This window comes from Sebastes umbrosus, chromosome 6, assembly GCF_015220745.1.
Source record: "Sebastes umbrosus isolate fSebUmb1 chromosome 6, fSebUmb1.pri, whole genome shotgun sequence".
NCBI classification, from domain to species: Eukaryota; Metazoa; Chordata; class Actinopteri; order Perciformes; family Sebastidae; genus Sebastes; species Sebastes umbrosus.
In genome coordinates this window covers 1,985,392-2,013,174 of record NC_051274.1, presented here as the reverse complement: position 1 = coordinate 2,013,174, position 27,783 = coordinate 1,985,392, and the positions used below count along the sequence as shown (strand labels likewise).

The 27,783-nt window shown below is 41.8% G+C and overlaps 2 protein-coding genes across 2 annotated transcripts in view; one reads left to right on the top strand and one right to left on the bottom strand.

Moving 5' to 3' along the window:
• Positions 1-355: 355 nt before the first annotated feature.
• zgc:193690 (ATP-dependent RNA helicase DDX19A) lies at positions 356-8,228 on the bottom strand. The gene is given in 13 exon segments (XM_037772202.1): positions 356-417; positions 507-552; positions 554-606; positions 609-698; positions 2,156-2,318; positions 3,335-3,572; positions 3,679-3,856; positions 3,976-4,090; positions 4,189-4,291; positions 7,209-7,301; positions 7,406-7,610; positions 7,743-7,830; positions 8,010-8,228. Coding segments are annotated over 13 exon segments (1,500 nt in total). The 5' UTR covers positions 8,076-8,228.
• A 3,279-nt stretch (positions 8,229-11,507) lies between these two features.
• The window catches only part of vwa5b1 (von Willebrand factor A domain containing 5B1), a 37,281-nt gene continuing 21,005 nt past the window's right edge, over positions 11,508-27,783 (top strand). The window contains 9 exon segments of the mRNA XM_037772794.1: positions 11,508-12,342; positions 16,248-16,404; positions 16,594-16,755; positions 19,296-19,493; positions 19,496-19,514; positions 19,745-19,899; positions 21,836-21,967; positions 23,691-23,815; positions 25,463-25,639. Coding sequence (XP_037628722.1) covers positions 16,266-16,404; positions 16,594-16,755; positions 19,296-19,493; positions 19,496-19,514; positions 19,745-19,899; positions 21,836-21,967; positions 23,691-23,815; positions 25,463-25,639 — 1,107 coding nt within the window. The 5' untranslated portion in view covers positions 11,508-12,342; positions 16,248-16,265.

The window sequence follows — 27,783 nt, the reverse complement described above, 5'->3', positions numbered from 1 at the left end:
TAATGAGCAACAGCTCCGGCTTCACAGTCCAATCCTACAGTAAGAATAATTCACTTCAGATAACCAAACACAACAACTTCAAACCATGCACTGTAGGATCATCACCACCCTTCTTAAATGCTGTTTAACAGCTAGTCGTCAGTTTAAAGTCTCTGGAAGACGGCGTAAAGGATAAAGTGACTCAGTGATCAAAGTCGGACACATCAAATGAAAAAAAACCCGTGAAATAAGTTTGCATAGTCAACATTAGCATGCATCTCTTTTCTGTAAACAATAAACCCTGTAAGAACTCCAGTCACATTTGAGGTAACACGTCTAACTGCTTCACTATTGGGTAGTGCACGTAGCAAAGCATTCAGCTGTTCAGCTTCTCCATTTCATCAAGATTGGTCGTGTCAAGTTTGGTGATTCTCCTGTCTGTGGGAGGAAGATGGAGAGATTAAGACATGTTAGGATCCTTATATTTGCTGTTTTACATGATTAAACGGAAAGAAACAGGAACATACTGAAATGCATCTCAATCTGTCTGATAATATCCATGCTGTGTTCGCTGGTCCACCATATTGACAGCGAATCCTCTTCTGCCAAAGCGTCCTGTGCGGCCAATCGGTGAAGGTACGTCTCATTGTCGGCGTTCCCCTCCAGGTCCACGGGGAGGTCAAAGTTGACCACAAGCGACACTTGTTCCACGTCAATACCTGTAAGCAACAGAACCACAAATAGGAGGCGAGTGTGTAGAAACCTCCAACACAACAAAGATTATTGCTGACCGATAAATCGTATTCGTGATATTGTGATATGAACATGCGCGATAAACACATCGCAAAAGGCTGTCTGAAACACGATGAATAAGAAAAAACATTATATTGAGGGATGGTTACCAAAAGCCGTTATTAAACGGGCTCTGGGGCTAAAGAGTGTAGTCTTTATCATCACACTGCAGCCTCTCCCTGCTCTGTGTCGGAGCTCTCCACACATCCACACACACAGCGAAGTCAGCAAACAGCTGATCAGAGAGGCCGCGGTGGAGACGGAGAAGTGAAATCAAGTTGACGACAACTACGCTCGTTACTGCCAGTAAGTGCAATAAAACTTTGCAAGTGTAAAGCCAACATCCGTTTTCATTCCACCTGTTATCAATCCACCTGTTCAACAAGCATAAACATGATGAAACGGTTAAGATGGAGGAAAGCAACGTTTCAATCTGCTCTGTCTGCTGTCTCTCATCCACTGCCGCTGTAAACACCTGGAAGTTATTTGGTTGAGTTGTGAATGATTTTAGTTCCTCTAGTAAGCCATGTTTCAGTGTTTGCGTCCGGGGAGTTTATTGTGAAGGAACGTGGCGTTAATCGGTGATGCTGTTATTGACGAGGGTGCAGACTCTATGGACCCTCGGCTACACGAGCTACAACAAACGCTGGCATGTAGTCTCACTGTTTTAGGTTAGTTGCCATGTATCTCACTGGTAAACTGATCAGCTGGCTGAGACAAAGACAGGTGGAAGGAGCTGATACTGACTGATGGAGGACAGAGGACAGGAGGAAGGACTGATACTGACTGGTGGAGGACAGAGGACCGGAGGATGGGCTGATACTGGCTAACGGAGGACAGAGGACAGGAGGAAGGACTGATACTGACTGACTGATCGAGGACCGGAGGAAGGACTGATACAGGAGGAAGGACTGATACTGACTGACTGATCGAGGACAGGAGGAAGGACTGATACAGGAGGAAGGACTGATACTGACTGGTGGAGGATAGAAGGACAGAGGACAGGAGGAAGGACTGATACTGACTGGTGGAGGATAGAAGGACAGAGGACAGGAGGAAGGACTGATACTGACTGATGGAGGACAGAGGACAGGAGGAAGGACTGATACTGACTGGTGGAGGACAGAGGACATGATTAGATCATTTCCAGTGAGATATTAAGGAGTTCATATGGTGACTTTGCTGTTGTAAATATTACAGTTGCTGCTCTAGAAACAAGATTATATTTAAAATATATCTATAGCCAATATGCACACTTCAATATTTGTTTATTTAACACAAGTCATAATGTCATCGCAATATTGAACAATGTTGTCTCACATGTTCCTCATATCGTGCATGCCTAATGAAGATGATGGTTTTCATTTTAAGATCTGTCCCTCACCTCTGGAGCACACGTTGGTGGTCACGAGCACCTTCTCCTTGCCGTTCCTGAAGCGTTCGATGACGGCAGCTCTCTGCTCCACAGTCATCTCCCCGCTCAGTAACGCCACCTGGTGCCCCTCTGAGGTCAGGCTCGCTGTCAGCCAAGCAGCCATCTTGCGAGTCTGAAGGAAAAGTATAAGCTAAACTGAATTGCTGAACATACTACGTCCTGTCAAGGGACATTCCTCCTGGAACTGGAAAATAACTATTTGTGATGAAGTTTTACATTTTTAATCACAGCACAAGGGAACATCTTAAAGCGACAGAGTCCTTCTGGTGGGACTTCTGCTCGGATGTGGGGCTCTGATCGTACTTTGTTTTGGTTTATGCAGAATCTAATCACGATTAACTGCATGATCGTCCAGAGTTAATCACAAATTGCACATTTTTTATCCATTCAAAATGTACCTTAAAGGGAGATTTGTCAAGTATTATCAACATGGGAGTGGGAAAATATGCTGCTTTATGCAAATGCATGTATATATTTATTATTGTAAAATCAATTAACAGCACAGACCAATGACAGATATTGTCCAGAAACCCTCACAGGTACTGCATTTAGCATAAAACAATATGCTCCAATCATAACATGGCAAACTGCAGCCCAACAGGCAACAACAGCTGTCAGTGTGTCAGTGTGCTGACTTGACTATGACTTGTCCCAAACTGCATGTGATTATCATAAAGTGGGCATGTCTGTAAAGGGGAGACTCGTGGGTACCCATAGAACCCTTTTATATTCACATATCTGGAGGTCAGAGGTCAAGGGACCCCTTTGAAAACAGCCTAGTATGACAATGGATTCCTTTGGTTTTCTAGATTCACATGATGCCAGCATCTTCACTCTAGCTTTAAATACCTGCTACAACGTCTGATTGCAAGTTGAGTTTATGCGTTAAAGAAATTAGTGGCGTTAAAAGGAATTCGTTAATGCGTTATGGCGTTAACTTTGACAGCCCTAGTGTAAAGGCACATAGAATAGACTGGATGGGCCGGACCACGTCTGGAGGTAGTTTGGCTCGCGTTGTGCTCATATTTGAGCCAGGTGTAAATGAGCTCCGACGGTGAAAGAGAAGGTTTTTATTTAACAACATTGCTCATCATAATCAAGTGTGTAGGATTAAAGCAGCTGACTTACATGGCAGAAGATCATGGCTTGTGCAATGGTGAGGCTCCCATAGAGATTACAGAGCGCTGTGAACTTGTCCTCCTTCTCCCTACAGGGAACATAGAGCTGCTTGATGGTGTCCAGCGTCTCCTCTTCGCGCTTCAGCCTGATGATATTGGGATCAGGAACCACCTTCTCTGCAAACCCCCACACAGAGTCCTCAAAGGTTGCAGAGAAAAAGAGCATCTGGCAGTCCTTTGTCAGCTGTCTGTGATGGTACAAAGAAAAGGAGGAAAGAGAAGCTTATTGGCTGACATGACAAAGAAAACTCTCATCATCATCATCATCGGTAGGGTTCTCTGAAAGGAGCCCACCTATGGATCCGTATGCTCTGGTCCCGATGACCTTGTGTGGCGATCATCACATCAGCCTCGTCGAGCACAAACATAGTAATCTTCTTGGGGTCAATGAGCTTGTACTTGGTGCACCAGTCGAGGAGTGTCCCTGGTGTTCCAATGACAATCTGCTCCTGTAACTTGATGCCTCGCTCCACTGAACAGAAAGCAGAAATTCATGTAGTGACATAACCCACACTAGCTCTCGCATGACTTGAAACACCATTTTGCCGCTAATTCCATCAGACGCCATTACAACTATGGTCACATTCTTACGTCTGTTGCCCCGAATGGCGTAAGCCAGTTTCACATCAGGACAGAATTTCCCCATTTGCTCGACTACTTGACCGATCTGCAGAGCGAGCTCATATGTTGGCGAGACGCAAAGGCACTGAAAGAACCAAACAGTTTTTAAATGCTGGGTGTATTTCAGCGTCTACAACTGAATGTGGACCCTGGCTGGCTCTGCAGAATACAGGTGATGCTTACCTGAGTCCACTTATCGTCTGGGGTTACATGGCTGAGCATGGCCAGACAAAAAGCAGCAGTTTTACCTGTGCCGGACTGGGACTGGGCGATCAGATTCTGAGGTCTGGAATCGGAGAAAATACACACAGAAAGAAGTGAATACATCATAGACAAACCTCATGTGAGGAATATTAAAACAGATTTTGACAACTACTGCAGGGACAATAGTTAGATTACATTTTAGAGCTGGAACAATCAGTCAATCTGCAGAAAATCTATTTGCAATTATTTTGATAATCGCTTTAAAGTCATCATTCATTATGCTGAAATGTTAAGACGTTTGATAACGTCATCTCGGGCAGTATGATATTTTCATGGGCATTTTCTCAGTTTTCCAATATTTTACAGACCAAACAATTAAACAATAGAACAATTAAAATTCAATTCATAATACAAATAACCAGTAGTTACAGCCCTAGTCCATTTATTTCATGCCAAATTAGCTTTTATATGTTCATTATTGTTAAGTTGTTGTTAGTAAAACTTTATAGTTTCAAATCGAGCTTACAATTAGTTGTCCAGAGTAGCAACACCACGGATGTGATGATTGTATATAAAGCACTATGAATTGACATTTTAGTCACTTGAAGATGCTACAACTAGCACAAAACTAGAATTACTGCTTGGTGGTCGTATGCCTCCGCCAACCAGTTAAGTTGCAGTTTACATCCACGTTTGTGCAAAATGTCATCACTTTATCCTGTTGGACATTTGTGCGAAATTGTCACAATTAGAATATGAATTCTTGAGTTGTGCCCCAAAATGTGTTTGAGGTCACGGTGACCTCAAACCATCAAATTCCAATCAGTTCATCCTTGAGTTTAGGTGGATGTTTGTGCCAAATTTGAAGAAATTTTCCTTCAAGTGATCCTGAGATATCGTGTTCACGAGAATGCTACGTACAGACGTACGAACGGACAACACGAAGACAAAGTAAAACATAAAAAAAGTCAAATCCTATCCACTAAAGCCAAATCCTGCACTGAACTGCATTTAATTTAATTTGTGTTGAAACAATTAGTCAATTAATCGACTAATTGATTGCCGGAAGATTTGCAAACAATTTTGTTGATTGATTAATCTAACAAGTAATTTTTTTTAGGAAAACATGCCAAACCATTTGCTTGCCGCTTTCCTCAGTTTGATATTGTTGTAAAGTGAAATCTCTGAGCTTTATTGAGATGGTTGGTTGAACAGAACGAGCAATTTGAAGATGTCAGCGTGGGGTCTGGGGAACTGCCACTTCTTTCTTAAAATTTTCTGACTTTTAATTCTTGATTAACACATGTTAAAAGAATTTTTTTTGAGAAAGAGACCTTCATTAATAATGAAAATTATATTTGCAATACTAAATTGAATAAGCAAATAAGTGCTGTCAAGTAAAGAGTGTCTCTACCGCCAACATTCCTTCAAAATAGGGCTCCAACTGATCATTTGTTTTTGATTAATTGAAGAATCATTTAGTCCATATAAATGTCAGAAAATAGAGAAAAACACCGTTTGCAATTCCCCAGAGTCCACAGACGATGTTGTCAAGTAGCTCATTTTGTCAAAGTCCAAAGTACAGAGATATTTAATTTACAATGTTATCAAAGAGAGTAGAGCAGCAAATCCTCACATTGTGAAGCTAGAACAAGAAAATAGTCAGTATTTATTCCTTGATAAACAACATTACCCATCACTCCATTATCAAAAGAGTTAACAATTCATTTCCCAGAGTCCAAGGTGATGTTGTCAAGACACGGGCTGCGGTCGAAAAGTCAAAAACTGACGTCCAAACGTTTTTTCCTAACCACTTCTCCTTGACCTTGATGGAAAACGTCATGAGGTCAAGGAAAGATGAGAAGGAGACTTCAGAAGGAGTTAGGAAAAGACAACTGTGGTGTTCAGAGAATCTGACAGCTCTTTCACTAGACTCCGTAATTAGGATGCAACGGTAGCGGATGTTAGTGACGCAGGTCTGCCGTGGTGAAACTACAATGTTCCAAAGATGGACTACAAAATAGGTCTTTGAGTGACAGGCTGCTTGACCCGCTGTGTGTGAAAGAGAGATACTGCAGGTCCTTCTGCTGCTGCTGCTGGAACACTCTATCAACATATAATAAAGGATTATCTGACCTACAACCAGTGAAAAACATCACTTCTTTACTAAGGCTGGAATTGAAATTTAAAAAAAAAGGATTAGCCTATAGGCTACCACAAACATTTCTATGATGAATATTGAATTTTTGACGTATGGAAAGGGGGTAGGACCATTAAATGTGTACTTCTTCCTACTACTTTTCAGATGTTATATTTATTTATGTTGATTATTTGTTGATTTACCAATCAACAAATTTGCAAGTTTGCTTTACGTTTACTGTTCATTTTATTTGTTATTCTTGTGTTATTTTATACTTCTTTGTTACTTGTTTGAAATACATAAATAAAAATACAGGAAAAACAAAATGGCACTGTCCACTCATATTTATCAACATGAATTCCAATTAGCATTTGACTGTATGAAAATAATTGTTAAATCTATGCAAGACGGGCATATGGTTTGTTTTCATGATCGGCCGCATGGTGTGCCGCAAGGAATTGTGGGGCGGCATTCTCTCCTTTCCTTTGGTAAAGGATGGTCCCTTGTATCCTCTGCTAAAGGAGATAAGAGAGGAAGCATGAAAGCACCATTCCTCAGCATCTAAAGGATTCAAACAGCTCGTATGGTTTACACCTAGATACTTGTGGGTTATTTCACTACGTTGGGAACCTTCCGAAGCAAAGAAGACTTTTCGACTGTAGCCACTCAGATATTCACTTTTCATGACATAAAGAGAACAGCAACAAATCCTCACATTTGAGAAACTTGAACAATCAAATATACCTGACATTTTTACTTGATCAAACATCAAAACCGTTGATTCATTTTCTGTCCAGTTGACTAATCGATGATTACTGGTTTCAGCACTGTACTTCAAAAGAGTAAAAGATGAACTCACGGCTGTGCCAGCATCATGGGCAGAGCGTTCTCCTGGATCCTGGAGGGTCTGTTGAATCCCAGGTTGTAGACCCCCTTCAGCAGCTCGGGCTTCCTGTGGACCATCAGGTCAAAGGAACAAGAAGAAAAGTGTTAGAGGAGGGACAAAAAACACATACACCTGTTTGAAAGTCCCATCAGTGTGAAACTCAAACTCACAGCCTCAGCTCCTCAAAGGTCTTGACTGAGTAGAGAGGAGAGGTGGGGTCTCGCTGCAGGACCTCCACCTGGTTCCTGTTCCGCACCAGAGAGCAGCGGATCATCTTATTCAGCAGGGACTGCTCAGCCAGGTCCACTTTGTCCCCGTCCCTCTGCAAGCCTGCTCTGCCAGCCTCATGGTCAGTCCGAACCGGCACGATGTTGCCTACACAGGTTCAAACAACACCAACACACAACACGTCAAACACCACAACTAAAGAAACGTCAAACATCACAACTACACTAGGAGGTCAGACTGAGACCTTCAGAACACACACAGAGTATTTAACTAAGTTACCATTGATGTCCCCTCTGGTGTCCCCTTTGATGTCCCCTCTGATGTGGAGAGGAACACGCAGTCGGTCCACTTTCTTTGAGAAGTCACTCTGGTGAGAGACAACACATTATTATATGAGCTAAACTGATGCAACAACGCGTGGACAGCAGTCAGGTAGCAGGATGAGCTAACCTGCTAACGCACGTTGAGCACGTTACCGTCGGTTAGCCCGGGTTAGATGTAACCCGGGTCACTTTACACGGAGCGGTTAGTGACCGTTAAACGTACCTGTAGGGATGATGGAGCTGTGGCTTCTTGAACATCCACAGCGACGGCCCACGAGTCACCAGACATCTCTAAACATTAATGGGGAGTTTCTTTTGGAGACAAACAGGACTTTTGATCAAAAGTTTGATGTCAGCGTGAATGATGTGCGTGAGAGTGACGTGACGCGGTGCCGCTGCTCCTGACTGGACCTGACCACACCACTGATGGTGCCTTCACACACCTCGGAAATATTGCCATTTATGAGTGGTTGCCACCAGTTGCAACTATTCAAAGTAACAAATAGCCGATAAATAGGACGATACTGGTTGTTTTAACGTCAACTAGTGTTAACCATAATTATGTTGCATATCTTGATCCGAAAGGCCTCTGTTTGTTTCTTTTTAGAACGGAAAAGAAAGACTTCAATGCATGCGGTGTTATATTTACGAGGTTTATGAGGATTACCTGAAGGCATCGTAGTATTCCCACCTTGTTTGTAGAGTGAACCTGCTGACACACCTGTCACACATTATATACACACAACTACTACACGATCATGGATTTAATATACTCAATTCATCTTTATGGAAATCAATTAAAGACAAAATAATTGCAAAAATATTTTTTTCCATTCAAACTTGCTTTGTATGTCATGTATTCTCTATTAATGTCATCTGAAGTGTTGGGTTTCCTCATAAGACTCACTGTTGTAATCTTGATGTTTATTTTAAAGTTTATCTGTAGGCCTATTGTCGTTTTGTCCTTTATCAAGAAAAGTGATGTAAATAAAATGTGCCTATTATTATTTTTGGATTAAGTGATTAATATTTTCTATATTGCAACTTAAATTTAGATGTTGATGTTTAGTTGTTAGATGTTTTTTTGATAAATTGATTAATCGTTTGGTCTGTCAATAAAATGATGAAAAATGTCCATCACAATATATCTTCAAATCGCTTGTTTTGTTGACCAACAGTCCAAAACCTAAAAATATTCAATTTACTATCGCATAAGATAAAGAAATGTAGCAAATTCTCACATTTGAGGGCTGAAACTGGGGAAGTATTTGGCATTTTTGCTCGAAAAATAACAATTAATCAATTTTTAAAAATAGTACACAGCAGGTAAACGCAGTGCTTGACATGGGAACAAAAATATTTTACAAGTACAAAACACATAAAGCATTCATCAGAACTTCCTGTTCACATCATTAATTAACAACATGCTCGATTACCTCCTGTTTGATGGGGACACAGACTCACTGTTCAACTAGAGCTGAGACAATTAGTCGACTAATTGGTGAGTCAATTATTTAACCTTCTGAGACACACAATAGACCTTTTTTTGTCTTTTTTAGGGGGGGACATGGGGTCTTTAGGGGGAGATAGCAGGTCAGCAGTAGATGTCACATAGAAGGGGTGTACATCATCTGAAAGCTAGAACCTGAAGATTAATTTGAGATGCAGCTGAGCACTGTGTTTGAATCCGACCTGTGGCCCTTTGCTGCACGTCATCCCCTCTCTCTCTCCCCTTTCACTACTATCTCTGTCTCTGACAAATAAAGGAATAAAAGCCTCAAAAAATAATCTTTAATAAAAAAAAAGAAAAAGCCATGCTGTGATTTTGGATAAAAAACTTTTGACATTTTGAGATTTCTGCAAGAATTGCATTTTTTTTGGCGATTAGATGACGAGCACTTCTGTTTTGTAAACTGCTCAGAAACCCCCTTATTGTCAATCTACCTGGGGAAGCCATCCACCTTCTGGATGCTCTAGGTCTCTAGTTTGATCCATCCATCCTCTGAATGCTCTAGGTCTCTAGTTTGATCCATCCATCTTCTGAATGCTCTAGGTCTCTAGTTTGATCCATCCATCCTCTGAATGCTCTAGGCCTCTAGGTTTGATCCATCCATCCTCTGAATGCTCTAGGTCTCTAAGTCTGATCCATCTATCCTCTGAAATGCTCTAGGTCTCTAGTCTGATCCGTCCATCCTCTGAATGCTCTAGGTCTCTAGTTTGATCCATCCATCCTCTGAATGCTCTAGGTCTCTAGTTTGATCCATCCATTCTCTGAATGCTCTAGGTCTCTAGTCTGATCCTCCATCCCTCTGAATGCTCTAGGTCTCTAGTCTGATCCGTCCATCCTCTGAATGCTCTAGGTCTCTAGTTTGATCCAGCCATCCTCTGAATGCTCTAGGTCTCTAGTTTGATCCATCCATCCTCTGAATGCTCTAGGTCTCTAGTTTGATCCAGCCATCCTCTGAATGCTCTAGGTCTCTAGTTTGATCCAGCATCCTCTGAATGCTCTAGGTCTGTAGTTTGTGGTTGTAAAGTTTCATGAGGCTGTGATTATCCTAGAGGTCACCACAGGTCCATTTTATACAGTGAGGACAAGTTTCAAAAATGTCTCACTACAATGAAATGTCTCCTATGGGGATTAACATCATCACACATGAATACATTTGGGCTCATTGGATCCACAACAGTCTCAGCTTTACAGTGAATTTATGTAATTTTTTTTGTTTAGGGACCCCAGTATGCAGAAATATTCAAACACACTATTTTAGAATAGGCGAAAATAACACATTTATATGGCATGCATAAAACTGCATGTGAGTATCATAAAGTGGGCATGTTCTGTAAAGGGGAGACTCGTGGGTACCCAGAGAACCCATTTTCATTCACATATCTTGAGGTCAGAGGTCAAAGGACCCCTGTGAAAATTACCATGGCCGGTTTTTCCTCGCCAAAATTTAGCCTTTGGAGCATTATTAGCCAACAAGCTAGTATGACATGGTTGGTACCAATGGATTCCTTAGGTTTTCTAGTTTCATATATCTGTACCTCAGACCAACCATCAGACCACTCTAGTTCTAAAACTGTACAGTAAAGCTGACAGTAAAGTCGGTTGGGATCGCCCGTGATCCTTTGCGTCTCAGGGGGTTAAGTAACATAAGCAACATAAGCAATATCATGACATCCACCAGTGAGCTTTAGTAATGTTTTAGAGCAATTGTCACTATTTGCTACCAATTTATAGACCAAAAAATTAATCACGAAAATAATCTACATATTAATCTTATAATGAAAAAAAAACCTCACAGGTCTTAATGTTGCTATTTGTTACTAAAACAACCTTTTAACCATTTAAGGTGAATTTGCTTTTAACCCTCCCACTACTTGGTTGTTGTGTGACAGAGAGAAAGTGAATGAGCTGCATGTATGTGTGTGTGTGTTGTGTGTGTGTTGTGTGTGTGTGTGATGTGTGTGTGCGTGCGTGCGTGCGTGACGTGTGTGTGGTGTGTTGTGTCCGTGTTTGAGAGGCTGGAGAAACAGTGAGAGGGAAGGAGTGGAGAGGGAAGGGGGGAGGGGAGAAGAGGGCCGGGGGGTGTGCAGACCTGGTTTTATTGGCTGCAAGTTAATTCAATTTGAGGCGGATGCTGAATTTCAGACAACCCACCACACACAAACACACACACGGACAGACACTATCCACATTTTCATGACTACCAAAAATGAATCTATAAACACATATTAATTGTCATGGTAGCCTTGCCAGAAAACAGATGGATCAAACCAAGTGATCACAAACATAGAGACAGCCAGCACCGACGTATTGGACTTGAAACATTAAGGGCTTTTCCAAAAACACCAGAGGGAGGAAGAGAGAGAGATTATAGGTGATATCAGGCAGACATGTATTGCTCCCTCACCCACCTATCTGTCCCTCCAAGCCCTTTTTTCCACTATCCTGGTGTTACAATACATGTCATATACTCTGATCCCTGGCTATTATAAAGGATACCTGAATTGTTCCTGTTGTCATCGATGTCAGGGAGGGAAACTGGAGTGAGTGGGTGGTGCTGATGCTTTGAATGCGCATCTTGATGGGAAAGGGGGTTGTTTATTGGAAGAACTGGACCCTCTGTCTCAGCCTCTCTCTCTCTCTCTCTCTCTCTCTCCCTCTCTCTCCCTCTCTCAAAGCCCTCCAACTCCAGCATCCACAGGGAGGAGGAGGAGAAGGAAGAGGAGGCGGAGAACAAATGAAACAGTTTTTGCAACCACATGTTGCTGTGCTTGATTGAACCGCTGCAGCAGCTCCTAGGCTCTCCTTTCTTTGCATTGCACACCCAACTAACAATGTGGCCGCTGCATCTGTAGGTTCTGCCACCTGTGGCAGCACTCCTATTCCCTCTACGCCACAGAGAGAGAACAAAAAAAGGGGAGCTGAGAGAGGTCGGAGAGGAGGAGGAGGAGGAGGAGGAGGAGGAGGAGCAGGAGATATCTTTCATGATAAGTGGACTTCTGACAGAGAGAAAGATCCTCGCTGCATCCCCAGTTGACACAAATGAAAGGTAAGATAATGAGGCTGACTCTGGGATGATATCAGACGCGTTTTAATGCCGCAGTGTTTCTCTCTGATGATGCATATATTAAGCATCCCTGTCATTTGTTTGAAATGAAGAAAAGGTCGGCCAGTCAGATGATTAAAACTAGCAGTGATGCATCTTGAGTGTAAACAGATATACTGTGTGTCAACAGGTGGTTACCGCAGCATCTGCTCTCTGTTTTGACACTAATGAGTGCAGAGGAGTGTGGCAACGCTGATGGGAAATGTTGAGAGTTGATGGTTTGGTGGTCTTTTATCAAACCCAGGAGGGAGGCAGGGTGACTCATGTGGCTGAACCAACCAGGAGAGGAGCATCCTGGGACTGCCACTTTTAACACTAATTACTATAAGCTGAAAGACTGTAAAGAAAGGGATGCCTTGGAAAAAACACCTGTCATGCAGCTCATGGACATTTTTTTTTTTTTTTTAAAGCATGATGTTGACTTATTCAGAATTTGAATTCACATCACCTTATAGATCTTTCATTTCACATTTATTGATGTTCAGCATCTGTATCTCATTTCTTATGTCTGTTCACTTACAACATTGGGATAATTTGCAGTGCACCTGTGCTTGAATTAAGTCTTTTTTTTATTCACCTGTACGAGGAGACTGTTTCTATAGAGGGACAAAGGCATGTATTCCTGTTTTCCGTCTCAATCTGTGGCTGACTGGACACATGAGGGCACTGTTGAAACAGACAACTAATAGTCTGTATTACATCTGTATGACCTTTTCCTCGCCATAAATAACCATGTGGTGCCAAAAACTGCCGGTTTGGCTATTAGAAAGACTGATTGAATTTGTTATTGATTCTAGTGTAGCCAGGGAGTGTGAAAGTTGTGTCTGTGGAGATTAGTTGTTTGAATTTTCTGAAGTGAATATGATTTTAGGGTTTGTGTGAAGGAAAGAGGTCGCTTGGTGTTTTAATTGTAATCAGTCACAGCATCATTAAAAAAAAGGCATCTTACTGGTCAGTCTGCAGCCAGGCAAGCAAGCAGAGCTGTCTCTATGGAAATTGCTTTCGTCATAACACTTCCTATCAAGCCTGTGCGCTGGGGCTCTGGTGGTGCAGCAGGCACAGACCCTTGACAGCACATAACCAAGATTGCTGGTGGAGGAGATGAAATTAACCACGAATGAAGCACGGCCCCCAAGCAACTGATAATTTTATTCATCAGATACATAACAAACATGAATAACTTATAGAATTAGCGGTGCTTCATTCCTCTTCGAGCATTTCTATGTATCCGAAGAGTCATTTTCACCTCACATGAGATTGTTTTTTTTCTCTCCTGTTATATTGTTGGTGTGTTGTAATGATGATATCGCCCTAAATCTGTTTTATTGCTGTGACCTTTATCTCAAATGCTCAAGTACCTGTGTCACCCATCCTAAGGTTCCTTGGTTTTTACATCACACCCTTGAAGATTAATGAGAATGGAATATCTATAAACCCACTGCACTGAATTGACATCTAGATGGTTGCTTTCATCTAGTTTTATAGTCTGTAATGAGACCCTGCTGTGTGTTTGATGCTCATGGTTGGTAACAAGATCCTTGCAGACCCCTTCACACCCTGGACACAACCTGTTCAAACTTCTCCCCTCCGGTAGCCTACGCCAAAACAACCAGACGCAAGAACAGTTTCTTCCCGCAGGCCGTCACTCTAATGAACACGTAAAGCAGCAGTGGGTAGAAATGGAGCAAATAGGATTTAAAAAAGTTATTTTTATAAAACAATCACTATATCATGACAGTAGTGCATGAGACAGGTAATCTGAAAAAAATCATGTGCCGCTGTGTCCTCCGGTGTCCTCCGGTGCCCCTAATGGCATCTGCAAGATTTCACAGACCGGAGGAAAACAAGCAGTCAGAGCCGAGCTGGAGCCGTCTCTGAGCGGCAGGCGGTCAAACTAGGCAGCACTGATCAAATATGAATCAATATTCTGTTACTGTAATGTCTATTTCTCACCTCAGATGTTCTCAGAAACATCTTTTTACTGTTTAGCTGTAAAATGAGAAAGTTTGTGACCCGGCAGCCATGTTGAGATCAGTTGAGGAAATACCAAGCACCGCCCACCAGCCGAAGCAAACTTTCTCATGCAGGCTCAACAAGTGCTACCATTTTGCCAGAGAGCACTTAGCTAGCCTAGAACTTATCTCAAGCTTAGTTAGCTAGAGCATCACCATGCCAACGCTGTTCTGAATCACTGAACTATCTAGCTGCCGCTTTAAAGGACCCATATTATAAAAAAGGGAGATTTTCATGTTTTTGTATTATAAAGCAGGCTTAAGTCCTACATAAATACTGTGAAAGTATTGAAACACTTAATCCACAGGGAAATACACACATATAATAATATATTCAGAAACTCTGCATTTGAAACAAGCTGTCAGGATTTCTGTCTATTTGTGATGTCAAAAATATACAATATTAAGACCCTTGACACAATTTTAAACGTAAACATTCTAAATGTGTCCCAGTTTATTCCTGGTTGCAGTCAAGGCCTATGGAAAGGAGGCTGGGTCACGGGCGGACATCGGTCTTGGGGTATGGGGTATGACGCATGCGCAGTGTAACTGAAGCTGCAGACGTGCGTTGCAATTGGCTCAATTTCGGCGAGGGCAGACCAGATTTTACTGTGCATGTGTTATACCCCTAAACATATGACGCGTTGATGATGCGTGACTCAGCCTCCTTCAATAGGCCTTGGTTACAGTGTATGTATATGTCATCAGCTGATAGGAAGTACACATGGACCCAAGCTGTTGCTTAGCAACGTAATTCTGTTGCAATTCCGTCAAAATGCGCTAAAATGGGGCATTTCAGCCAGAGGGTAAATACAGGTATATTCAGGCCGACAGTATGAGGAAAATAAAGGTTTTTTTTAACATTACAGCATGTAAACATGATCTAGTAGAAACACAAAATACAAGTATGAACCTGAAAATGTGCACGATATGGGACCTTTAAAAAGACAGACGCAGAAACTAATATCACCATTTTATTTATTTATCTTAACAAAGCAGCACATGTAAGCTACCTAGCGAGTTTAAAGTTTAAAGTTTAAGTTTAAGTAGGCTAACTAGCTAGGAGGGGTGGTTGTAGCTAACGATAGCTAGCGTTAGTTCATTCAGAGTTTTGTTTCAGTGCTTTGATTCTAAAGATGTTCCTCAGAGAAAGACTGTCTGTCATTGTGATCTTTAAAGTTGTGTCTTTCTCTGAGGTTGTGCAAGCTAACAGGAGCTAGTACCTAGTAGCTAACACTGCTAACACTGGCTCTTCACTTCCAGAGTCATTTTCCAAGCTCACAGGCACAGGTTAGCCAGATAGCTAGGTAGCATAGCACGAGCGCTTTAGTTAAGGTCAATAAAATAAAGGAGGTGTTAGTTTCTGTCTGTGTATTACTGCCTTTATCATAGACATAGAATATATCCCATTTGTTTTATTTCTATGGTCTTCATTCACATCAGCAGATAGTTTCAAAGCTGTCGATAATTACTTTTGACATCGTTGTTGTTCTAGCTAACAGGAGCTAACAGGAGCTAACAGGCTACATTTGGTAGCAGTTTGTTGAGCATGCTTGAGAGGCAGGGGGCATGGAGAAATGATTGGATAATGAATATTCAATAAAAACTCTGTTATTATCACAGTAAGAATAATGAAATAACATGTCATAATAATTAATTACGTTTTAATTTTTTTTTCCAATTGTTTCAATAATATATATATTTTACACAAGTCATAATATGTTTATTCATTATATATACATTATGACAGCTTTTGTGTCTGAAGTGTCAGCATTATCATTATCTGATGATTTTTTTTTTTTAAATCTTTTTTTCTGACATGTGACAACAAACCAGAATCCTAAAACCAGCACCATGCCTGGACTCATTAACAAGGAGAACCGGAGCGCTCTGCCCCTCAGTGTCTCTGACATCACTTCCTGTGTCAGGGGTTATACTCTGGCCATGACTGCCTCTATGACCTATGAAAATATTGAGGATCATGCAATTGAGGGTGAGTGTGTACACTACAGGAGACTAAGTTGTTTACTTCAGCTATGTGAACACTAGCCACATTCAACAAATTTAAACCAACCTTATGCTCTGAAACACACTGTTGTGAAATCATTGACTTAATATGTGTAATGGTTCACCCACTGGTTCATGCCCTTATTTCTGTTTTTTCTCTCCAACTCCCTTTTAGGGATCTTCATTTATCCACTGGAGGAAAATTCTATCGTTGTGGGGTTTGAGTCTATGATATCCAGTCAGATTATAACACTGCAAATCAAAGACAAGGCAAAAATTGATGACTGTTATGTGGATTGCTGCAACACATCTAATGGAGCACTCCAGAGTGGCAGCGGTAAGATTGAAGCTGCTCTAATCGATACTGTTATATAAGCAATGCTTCAAAATACAATGTGTGAAACCCTGTTTCAAACAGCAGCAGGCAGCTGTTTTCAGCAAAAACTAGAATGGCACTTGGAGAGCGCAGACCTCCGCCAAGGTGCGTGACTTTAAAAACAGATCACAGCTCACAGCTGGCGGTACTGTAAGGTGGTCGGCTTATTATTAACACGGTGTGTTTCCGTGTAACGTATCGGCGGATGCCTCTCTCATTCAGCAGCCTTATGTCTGTATGACGTTACACTACGTTGTCTCTCATCCCGTCATCTACCACTATTTTCTTTCTTACCACGGACGGCCAGCAGCTCCCGCACCTGTCTCGCCCAAGCCCCCAGGAAGTGCGCTGGTCATTGATTCCAACTTTCGTAGTGGCCAAACGGCGGTACTGGAACTTCCTTGTCAGTCATGTGATGCCATTGGACCCAAAAAGTATTTTTCCCATAGACTTACATTGAGAAAGAGATGTCTGTAACTCAGCGGATAATTTTGTTTGAAGTGAATCAACTCCCCAGTACGAACACTCTAATAGTTCTGATTAAAAAAATTAAGTTTTTAAAGTTGTAAAATGCACTAATAGCCAAATCCAGAGTTATTTCCCTTCCTCCGTTCATGTGAATGAGACCCAGACCGAGGCTGGAGCGCAAGCTGTGACGACGGTGTGACGTTGGGACCCCGTACTGCACATGTTCCATGTGCCCAGGATCCGGTCGAGCCATTTAGGCTTCATGTGCCACTGAGCAACTTTCATAGGAATGAAAGGGGCCCAGCCTCCAATGCTGTATCCAGTTCTCTTTATACATCCATGGTCTCACCACACATCCACACACGTATCTCTCTGCTCTCAGAAGGAGGCGGGGTCATGCATCATCAACATGTGTCAGCATGTGCTTTACCCTGTGGTCTTAATGCTCAGGCTGATCGGAATCCTTAAAAGAAATACCTGAATTCGGATCATGGCCCAGATTGCCACCAAAATCTAATGGATTGTTCATTGTGCCACACTCCACCCCTCCAAAAAATTTCATTCAAATCCATCGCAAACTTTTGGAATAATCCTGCTAACAGACAGACAGACAGACAGACAGACAGACAAACCAACGCCGGTGAAAACACAACCTCCTTCAAGGCCTTTGGCCTTGGCGGAGGAAACAAACAAACAAACAGATAAACCCACTGTACGCTACCTGCTCAGCAACAAACGTCAAAGTAGCTAATAGCTGGTGAACATAGTAGAGCATTTAGCAGCTAAAGAGACGGATATTTCTCCTAATGGTAAGGTAACGTTGCCTGCTGGATGTGTAAATTGGTTAGACTGTATTTAAGAAGTGGATGTTATCATCGTGACGTCACCCACTGGTTTGTGGACTTCCGTTTTGAAGCCAATAGTTCGGCATTTTGGCTGTCGCCTTCTTGGTTTTTGGCTGTCTTGTTTTTTCGCAACCTGAAGTGACATGAGAGGGCGGAGCTAAGTACAACCAAACGCTGAATTAGACATTTTTAGGCGACCAAAAAGGTTTTAATTATAATTAACAGACTACTTTTTGCAACCAGAGGAGTCACCCCCTGCTGGCTTTTAGAAAGATTGCAGGTTTATGGCTCTTCAGCATTGAATTCACTTTTCAGAACCTTACCAGAATTTACCACTGGTAAATAGGCAACTGTTTGCTAACACATTAGCCACTATAGAGTACAGTCTAGACCTGCTCTATATAAAAAGTGTCTCGAGATAACATCTCTTATGATTTGACGCTACATAAAAATAAATTGAATTGAATTGAATTGAGTATCACCATAAAATGTGTTAATACATCAATGTTGTGTTTATACTTGATGTGCTGCCCCCCATGTGACCAAATTTTGTGTCATCAGGGTTATGTCGTATCAGGATTGTGACTACAAAATTTGAACAGACAGCCTTCATTACAAACTGAGAGTTAGAGCTTTAAAAGACATTTACCAGACATCGGGGGTCTAAGGGGATGTTGCATTATGGGAAATGTAGGGTTTTAGGAGATTGACTCATACTAAAAACTAAAAGCTGGGATATCTCTGCCTTTGGTGCTTCAATTTTGATCTTTTCTTTTATTAATCTGTCACTCACAAGCCCTCAAACTTTATGGAAGTGCATTACTGAATTTTTGGAGCTCCCCTTTAAATCTTCTGTAAAATGAATACTCAGGTAAAACACATTTTCATCAGATGGGCAGTGTGGACATAATTATGGATTAGGTTTAGGTAGATACAAGTGAAGTAATACAGTATAATGGTTTCAGAAGAGTGTGATATAATAGTAAGATTATAGTATGGTACTTTAATTAAACAAAGAAGTAGAACTACTGTATCACACTCTATATCAGAACATTAAAATGTATTTAGGGCATCAAAGATAACTCAGATTCTGGACAGCTTTGCATTAGCTCGGGCTCCTTGAGAGTCATATAAATTGCGGTACATTTAAAAGATTTGGTTGTTTACTAATTTAGTCTGATTTTACAGGACACATAGTGATTGATGAGGATTTGGAGAGGACAGTGTTAGTGGTTAACCTCGGGGTCATCCCCCCTATGGAGACGGTCCATATTCTGGTTAGTACCTCCTCTGAGCTCTCCACCCTGCCCAACGGAGGCATCAGGGTCTCGTCCCCACCGGTGTGTACACCTCGGGTACAGAGGACCATCAACGAGGAGCAGGGGCTATCCCCAACTTCTCCAGAACGTAAGAAAAACTGATGCATTCATGAAAACAATATAAAAGCTACTGTCTTGTTAATATTACACCATGTTACAAATTTGGTATATTCTAAAGTTGGATTCGACACTGTAAATTGTATTTTTAGCCCTCAAATGTATGTTTATATGGATGGAAACTGACTATACTAACATTTTATAGGCTGTGTTCTTTCAAGATGGCTCCATTTTAATGTAGTTATGCTTTGCTACCTTTAGGCGGGACAGGCCTAGTTGTGCCTCAAGTCCTCACGATCAAACTCCCAACTCCCCTCAGCTGTGGTTGGCTTCACTGCTGGAGGAGGAGGCCATCAACTCCATGGACTACGAGTTTAACTTCCAGTTGGAGATACGGGCTCCCTATCTCCTTGCAGGTCAGTGAAATGACCCAATACTAATGATTTATTTGATAGCTGAATTCTCTTAGGGCAAATCCACTTGTCAACTGTGGAATTGCACCCATGAGCTATCTGGAAATAATATAGATTTATATAGATCAGGTGTGATCATTTGAGCTATCCTGTAATCAAGCATTGCATTTCACTGCTCCTTGAAGCTTTCATGTATGACGCATCCTGCATTGATGTGCAGAAAAGGTAAAAAAAAGCACTGTCCTTTTGTGTAATCGCAGTTATGTGTATATATCACACATTGCTGAATGCTCTTATATAGCTGGGTATTGGGAACAGTATTGGGCAACACTAATTTTCGAAGGAGTTATTTGACATTTTGGGAAATACGCTAATTTGCTTTCTTGCTTGTGCGTGAGTTAAAGGGTTCTCTATACACAGTGCCTGAATTGGACCAAAAAAGGTGCCAGTCTCCTAATTCAGCAGTTGCATGACATGTTCATTGTCTCTTGGATATATTTATATTTATATGTATATCTCGGTAATATATCCCACTTCAAATGTATTTTTTTATGCATTTCATTACATACATTAGGCCCACATAGGACATAGCCTAGATTTCCAAGGTTTGTACATAAATGTATATTTGGTTAAAAACTTTTTATGTAGCTATTAATACAAATCAAAGTGTACACAAATATATAAATAGCTCAGTTACGCAGGTGTTTAGGGGTGCGCACCTAGACTCACCAGGAGGTGGCAATACGCAATTAGAAGTAAAGGGTACTCGTGGACAAAAATCAGAAGGCATTTCAGGCACTGTCTATACGGGATTCAGAGCATTAAACAACTATTATCTATGTAAAGATACAGTGGAGTAATGTCTACCTGAGCAGAGAATGAAGTTGCTCTCCCTCTGTGTGTGTTGTAATCTGAGTTTCTCCGTGCGTTGTTGACATAGCTGTGTGTGTGCATGTGAGCGTGCCCCAATGGCTAGCTCACGGCCACTGCTCTGCACTGTTCTCATATAGCGGTTCGAGCTGATAACGGTGTGCTCACCGACGGCACCGTCGCCAAAGCGTAGAACCCACACTCCGGTTCCCCCTCAGGTTAACACTGTTAGTTATGTCAGTACTGTTGCAGTTGTTTGCACTGTTAGCACTGTTAGCACTGTTAGCACTGTTAGCTGCGAGCCGTTGCCATGTTGAGAGCCATGTGGAGGAAATAGAAATGCTACCAATCTCGCATTTAGCACCTTTAAAGGAGAAGATTATTACCACTCTTGCATTCGATATGAAGCCACAGCCAGGAGCTTAGCTTAGCATAAAGCCTGGCAACAGGGGTAAGCAGCTAGCTTGCCTCTGTACCAGCACCTCTAAAAGTCACCAATTATCACATTCTTTCTATTTGGTTTAATCTGCACAAGTCGTCATGAGATTCTCAGTCAATTAGTGGAGGAAGTCACTGCTCACAGTCAAGAAACAGTCACATAACCCCACATGTTAATTAGTAAGCTTTACAGGTCCTGCTAATTGGATTTTGTTACATTAGGTCCTGCTAACTGTTTCTAGTCTTTATGCTACACTAAGTTAACCGTCTCCTGACTGGGGCTTGATATTTATCCTACAGATATGAGAGTGGTATTGGTCTTTTCATCAAACTCTCAGCAAGAAAGCGTTTTTGATAAGCACATTTTCCAAAAAATGTCAAACTATTCCTTTAAACTTGACAATTTGGTGATTTGAGCATCATGGAAAGTCACACATTAAAACTTATGATTGCTGGTTGTTTATTTTTGCTCAAACTGCAACAGCACTTGTGCATAGGCTAAGTTCAATCTGTTGGATGTGTTTTGTTCTTATAAATGTGAGTGTGATATCAGTGGGACCTGCTGGTTTGTTGTTACTGTTATTACTGGAGGACTGGTTATTTGATCTGCTGTGTCTGTCGCTCTGCGTAGGTGTAGAGAGCCCATCTCACGCTATCCGAGCCGATGCAGACCCTCTAGCTCGCTCTGCCACAAGCGTCGTCATCACCCTGGCTGACAAGTACACTTATGACTGTCCTGTCAAGATCCTCATCTACCCCAGCGGTAGGTCCACAGCTTCAAAACTCACTCACAGCGCGGCCCTGCAATTAATTAGTCTGTCCTCCCCTCTCAAGTACAATATTTTGAAATAGTTTCTTTCAGCTCTGTCAGGCTTCTTTTACAGCATTTCTTGTATTAAGCTCATAATCAGGCGAATCACCGCCTCACTTTGTGCTCCTCCTGTTGTATGACATGCCAGCGGAGTCAGACTGCATTGTGTGGGTGTGCAGTGTCAGGTTGTTTTTTTTCTCCCCTCTCTCTCACTGCCATCTTGACCTACACTATGTGTGGGCCAGTTGTCTCCCAGAGGCAGGAATGAGCCCCGGCCTCGCTGATCCAATATCCCTCTTATGAAGGTTTTGTTCACAAACAGACCTACTGCCACTGCTGGGCAATTTAATTCAGCTCAGACCGGTGCTGCAGTTTCAATCACAACATGGATGCTCAGCTCGAGCCAAGAGATGGAAGACACTGAGCTGCATTACAGACATGCGTGTGTGTGTGTTATAATAAACAAAATCGCAGAAAGGAGCAGTCTATTTTCATCATCAGCTTGGATGATTAATGGCCAGACACACAGGCTGTCTACTGCACGGTTTCTACAGGGTTGACCAAGTTCAATTTGAGACTTTTTAAGACACATAGACAATTTAATACCTGATTCATAGCCAAAGTAAGAAAGATATCAATGAAAACCAGTGGGGATGATGAAGGCCTTAAAGAGTTGTTCACCAAATACATTAAAGGTGCTATTGATAACATTCAGCCACTAGATGTTGCATTCTCCCCCGTTTCATTGCATTCACTTCACAACAAATGGTTGCCAGGTACTTACCGTCATCTCAGCCATTTATCCGTTTTTTCCACACTAACTGACGAAACAGAGATACCACGTGATACCAGCATATTTTTACTATTGGCTCACAAGCCTTGTTAGAAGTAGAAACCAAACATCAGATATCTTCCACAGAGATAAACAAAACATTTATTTTTAAAAATGTTTAAATGATTAATTCACAATCATAATATTTTTTTTTAGGAAAAGACACTTTTATTCAGCAGCTTTCTAAAGGCTCTGTGGATGTGTTATTAAAAAAACTACGCAAACATTTTATCAATAACACCTTTAATTTATAACAAATATATCACTTTTTTGTCAGTTCTTCCCTGCAGTATACAGCAACAATTCCCAATAATATAATTGATTAATCATTAAACATAGACATGGATAAGCAGCAGAAAATGGAAAGATGTATTAACAAATCAAAAGATAACTAGTTCATTTAAGGTCCACATATGAATTTTACATAAGATGTCTGGAACAATAGTACTGGGGATTTTCCTTATGGTTTTTGCTAAATTCACATATAAAAAAGATATTACTGCCTACAGCAGGTTAGAAAAATATTTAGGACCTTTGTAAAAAATAATGTAAGGATTTTATTTTAAGGCCTTTTTATGAGAAAACTGAAATCAATGCTTTTTAAGACCTGCAGATACCCTACATTGAAGAGAAATAATAGTCCATATCACCAGGATTCATTTAACCTTCTGAGCTAATTCTGTTGTCTTGAGACCCAGCTGTGATTCAGCATCTTTACATGCAACCACATCCTCATTCTCACATCAATATAGGGATAATTCTGCACACACTGTCCATCTGCTTTATAATCTGTCTGTAATATTTATAGTAATGTCATTGTAATGACCAACTGTGTCACTTTAGAGCCTCATCTGCCACATGTGCTCATCGAGAACGGAGACATGACGCAGGAGGAGTACGATGAGTATCTCCACGGCCGGAGCGATTTCATCAAGGCCACCAAGAAGGACTCCAGCAATGAGAGGAAAGTGAGTGTGTCATCGACATCTGCACCATGCACCTGAACTGATATGATACCACCAGGAGAGTGGTAAAGACTACACAGTAGCACGACATCATGAGCAATGCCCTGCAGCGAGTACTATTTTAGTGAACCTGCAGCGATTATGTCACATTGTTTTGTTATATCTAACAATATACTGCAGTCCAACACCAACGGTGGGAGAAGTATTCTCAGTAAAATGTACTTATAGCATCAAAAGTAAAAGTACACGTTCTGCATTAAAGCAGCAATAGGCGAGATTGGAGCAAATATGATTAAAAAAAGTTATTGTTATAAAACGGTCGCTATACCCTTGACAGTAGTACATGAGACAGGTAATCTGTGAAAAAAATCATGTGCCTTTGTGTCCTCCGGTGTCCTCTGGTGTCCTCCGGTGTCCTCCAGTGTCCTCCAGTTCTCCTAATGGCATCTGTAAGATTTCACAGACCGGAGGAAAACAACCAATCAGAGCCAAGCTGGAGCCTTGCCGTCTCTGAGCAGCTGTCAATCACACGGTCAAACTAGGCAGCGCTGATCAAATATTAATCAATATTCTGTTACTGTAATGCCTATTTTCTCTCCTCACATGTTTTCAGAAACATCTTGTAGTGTACTGTTTAGCTGTTCATATTTGATCAGCGCTGCCTAGTTTGACCGTTTGGTCGGAGTTGGTGAGTGATTGACAGCTGCCTCTGTGGAATGAACAGCCAATAGGAACGCTCTCTCTCTGAAATGACCTGTGATTGGTCAAAGTCTCCCGTGACGGGCTAGATGTTCTAAAGCCTGAAAACAGAGCCATGAGGAGGAGCAGAAGTCTAGTTTTCTCTCAGAACACTTGAATTACAATACGCTGAAAGGTTATTATGGAATTTTTGCTCAATGATGCCAAAAACATTCCGCCTACTGCAGGTTTAAATGGTTCCCTGTCAGTGTTTTTGCTATTATATGTAATTTTTTTTCAGATTAATGTTACTACTGCATTAATGTGTATGTTGCATTTTACTGGTGTTAATGTGTCTACTACTGCTCAGAAAAACACTTAATCCTCCAGTTTATCAGAAACATTCATATTAAACATCACCACATTTGGAGATACATGGTTTTCACTGGACAGGAAGGGGATGAAAAATTGTAATCTGTAAGCTGTCAGACAAATGTGGTGCAGTAAAAAGAACATTTGCCTCGAGATGTAGTGGAGTAATTACTCAAGTAAAGTACAAGTACCTCAAAATTGTACTTAAGTACAGTACTTGAGTAGATATACAATACTTTCCACCACTGCAAATGAATGTTTATACCAGCTCAGCATGATTATTTTTCAATTCATTGACGCCTCTGCTGTGGAGGCTGTCGAGTGACCAGCGGACGTAAACAGGAGAAGGAGAATGAGCGCTTAGCCATAAAAATGGGTTTCTATGGAAACACTCCAACGGAGCGCCACATTCGGATTGGAATTTCCTGCACGTCTGCAATAACTGATGTGCTCTGCCTATCAACCTGATCAAGTCTCTTTTATTGCCTTCTTTAAGTGTTTAAATAATGCCTGCCCAGTCATAGAAAGTCCAGTTATCTCAAAGTACCAAACCCCGCTTTTATATTGATGCTTTTGATTTCTATTTTTCTGTCTTTACAGGTAGATATCATTCACAGACGACTCCACAAGGACATCCTCCACAACCCTGTGGTCATGTTGAACTTTTGCCCTGACCTCAAGTCCATCAGCTCTGACCTGAGGAAGGTTCACGGCGAGTTCATCTTCCTCATTGATCGCAGTGGCAGCATGAGCGGGGTTAACATCAACCGTGTGAAGGTATTTTTAATCCCAGTGTGGCGTGCGGTGTTATATTTCTTCCATAGATGCACATGCAAACATACATTAAAGGGATAGTTTGGGTGTTTTGAAGTGGGGTTGTATGAGGTACTTATTCATAGTCAGTGTATTACCTACAGTAGATGACGGTCAGCACGCCCCCAGTTTGGAGGAGCAGACAGGAGTTACTGCACGGAGGCAGAGCAATGTACTGCTGTGGACGGGGCCGGCAGGAAAAAGTATTTTAGACACCTAAAAGAAAAGCTCACCTAAAAAAATCAATATTATATAAAAAAGAATATAAAAAAAATATTTTCACCACTTTACCTTTCCATCAGACAGCCCTTTTTGACGGGTAACTGAAGTCGTTGTATCCATCTATGCTCTCACCAAAGCCAGAAGACTGCAATTTTAGCTTGCCTCGATTGGCTAGCTTGTTTGTGCTATTGTGTGACTTTGGTGAATCCAAACTAACCAAAGTCACACAATAACACAAAAAAACTAGAAGTGCACTCGGAGAGCGCAGACCTCCGCCAAGGCAGGTTTCATGTACATCACTGTCTCCCTGTGGTGGCCTGTGGTGTTAATGCACAGGCTGAGCGGAATTATTAAAAAAATTCCAGAAGCCGGACCATGATGCGGATCACCACCAAAATCTAATGGATTATTCATTGTGCCACACCCCACTCCTCCAAAGAATTTCATTCAAATCCATCGCAGACTTTTGGAGTTATCGACCAAACGGAAAAACCAACAAACAAACCAACAAACCAACAAACAAATGCCGGTGAAAACATAACCTCCTTCGTAGGCCTTTGGCCTTGGCGGAGGTAACTAACCGACTGAGGCAGTGATAGACCAGCAACTCCCTGCGAGGCAAAATTAGTGTGGTTGCTTTGGCGAGAGCGTATATAACGGTTTCAGTTCCCTGTCGGACACATAGGCTGTAAAGCTGTCTCACGGCAAGGTAAACCGGCAAAAATATTCTAAATATAGCGTACACTTAAACTGATATTGATTATTTTAGGTGAGCCTTTCTTTTAGGTGTCTAAAATGCATTTTGATGCCAGCCCCGTCCACAGCAGTACATTGCTTTGGTTTTGTGTGGTAACTCGTCTGTTTCTTCAAGCTGGGGGCGTGCCGACCATCATCTACTGTAGGTAATACACTGACTACGGATAAGTACCTCATAGGGGGGGGGCTTGCGCAGGGAGAGGATTAGGGTGAGGGTGTGGGTGCGCAGTCCTCACTCCCACCATCTTGACTCCACCAGACAGACTTCCAGTGGCATGAGAAACTCGTGACGACCTTCATCTGGATGGAGCTGCAGGGGACTGCCGATTGTCCGGTCTACTGGACTGCGCCTGTGCCGGTCCCCAACTGCAGATTTGTGATCAGGGTTTACTCCCCTAGCCATTGTACCTCCCAAGGTTTACCCACGTGGCAATGGGGCAGTGGTTGGTGGAACACCTCTGGGGACCACTGCAGCTCCGAGATCTCCTACTAATTCAGCCAGGGGTCGCAAAACCCCAGTTACCGTGGGCTGCCACGAGGAGGCATAGTAGGAGTCTTGGTAAGGGAGAGGCTATGTACTGACCGCAGAAAGACTTACACATTGCTTTCTGGACCCCAGAAACAGGGTTGGCCAGCGGCAGAAACTTAAAGGAGGGTGATTACAGGCATCCCTACATGCAATGGCTCGCTTAGTAGACTGCACTAGACGCATCACAACACCCTGCTGACAGTACAGTCAACAAACCCACATACAACCCCACTCCAAAACACCCGAACTATCCCTTTAAGGCACATGCTGATTTACATATGAATTGCAACATATCAGCAGTTTAAAGATGTCTGTTTTTTCTAAAAATGATATTTGCAGATGCTGAATTTGTTGAAGTGTGTTACAGTTGACAACAAACACATACAAATAAAGCTATTAAATGGAAAACTAATGCATTAAAACACATGGTGAGCATGATACGTCATTAGTGGCTGTATAATTGCTTTCTAGGCTCACAGTCATACTGATTCTGCAGTCTGTGGAGATTATAGACGTGGTTAGCCAGCTGTGTGAAGGGCATGTACACAAGGATATCGATCAGACAAGTCATTCACTATTCCCCCAAATGTCTCCCAGTTGC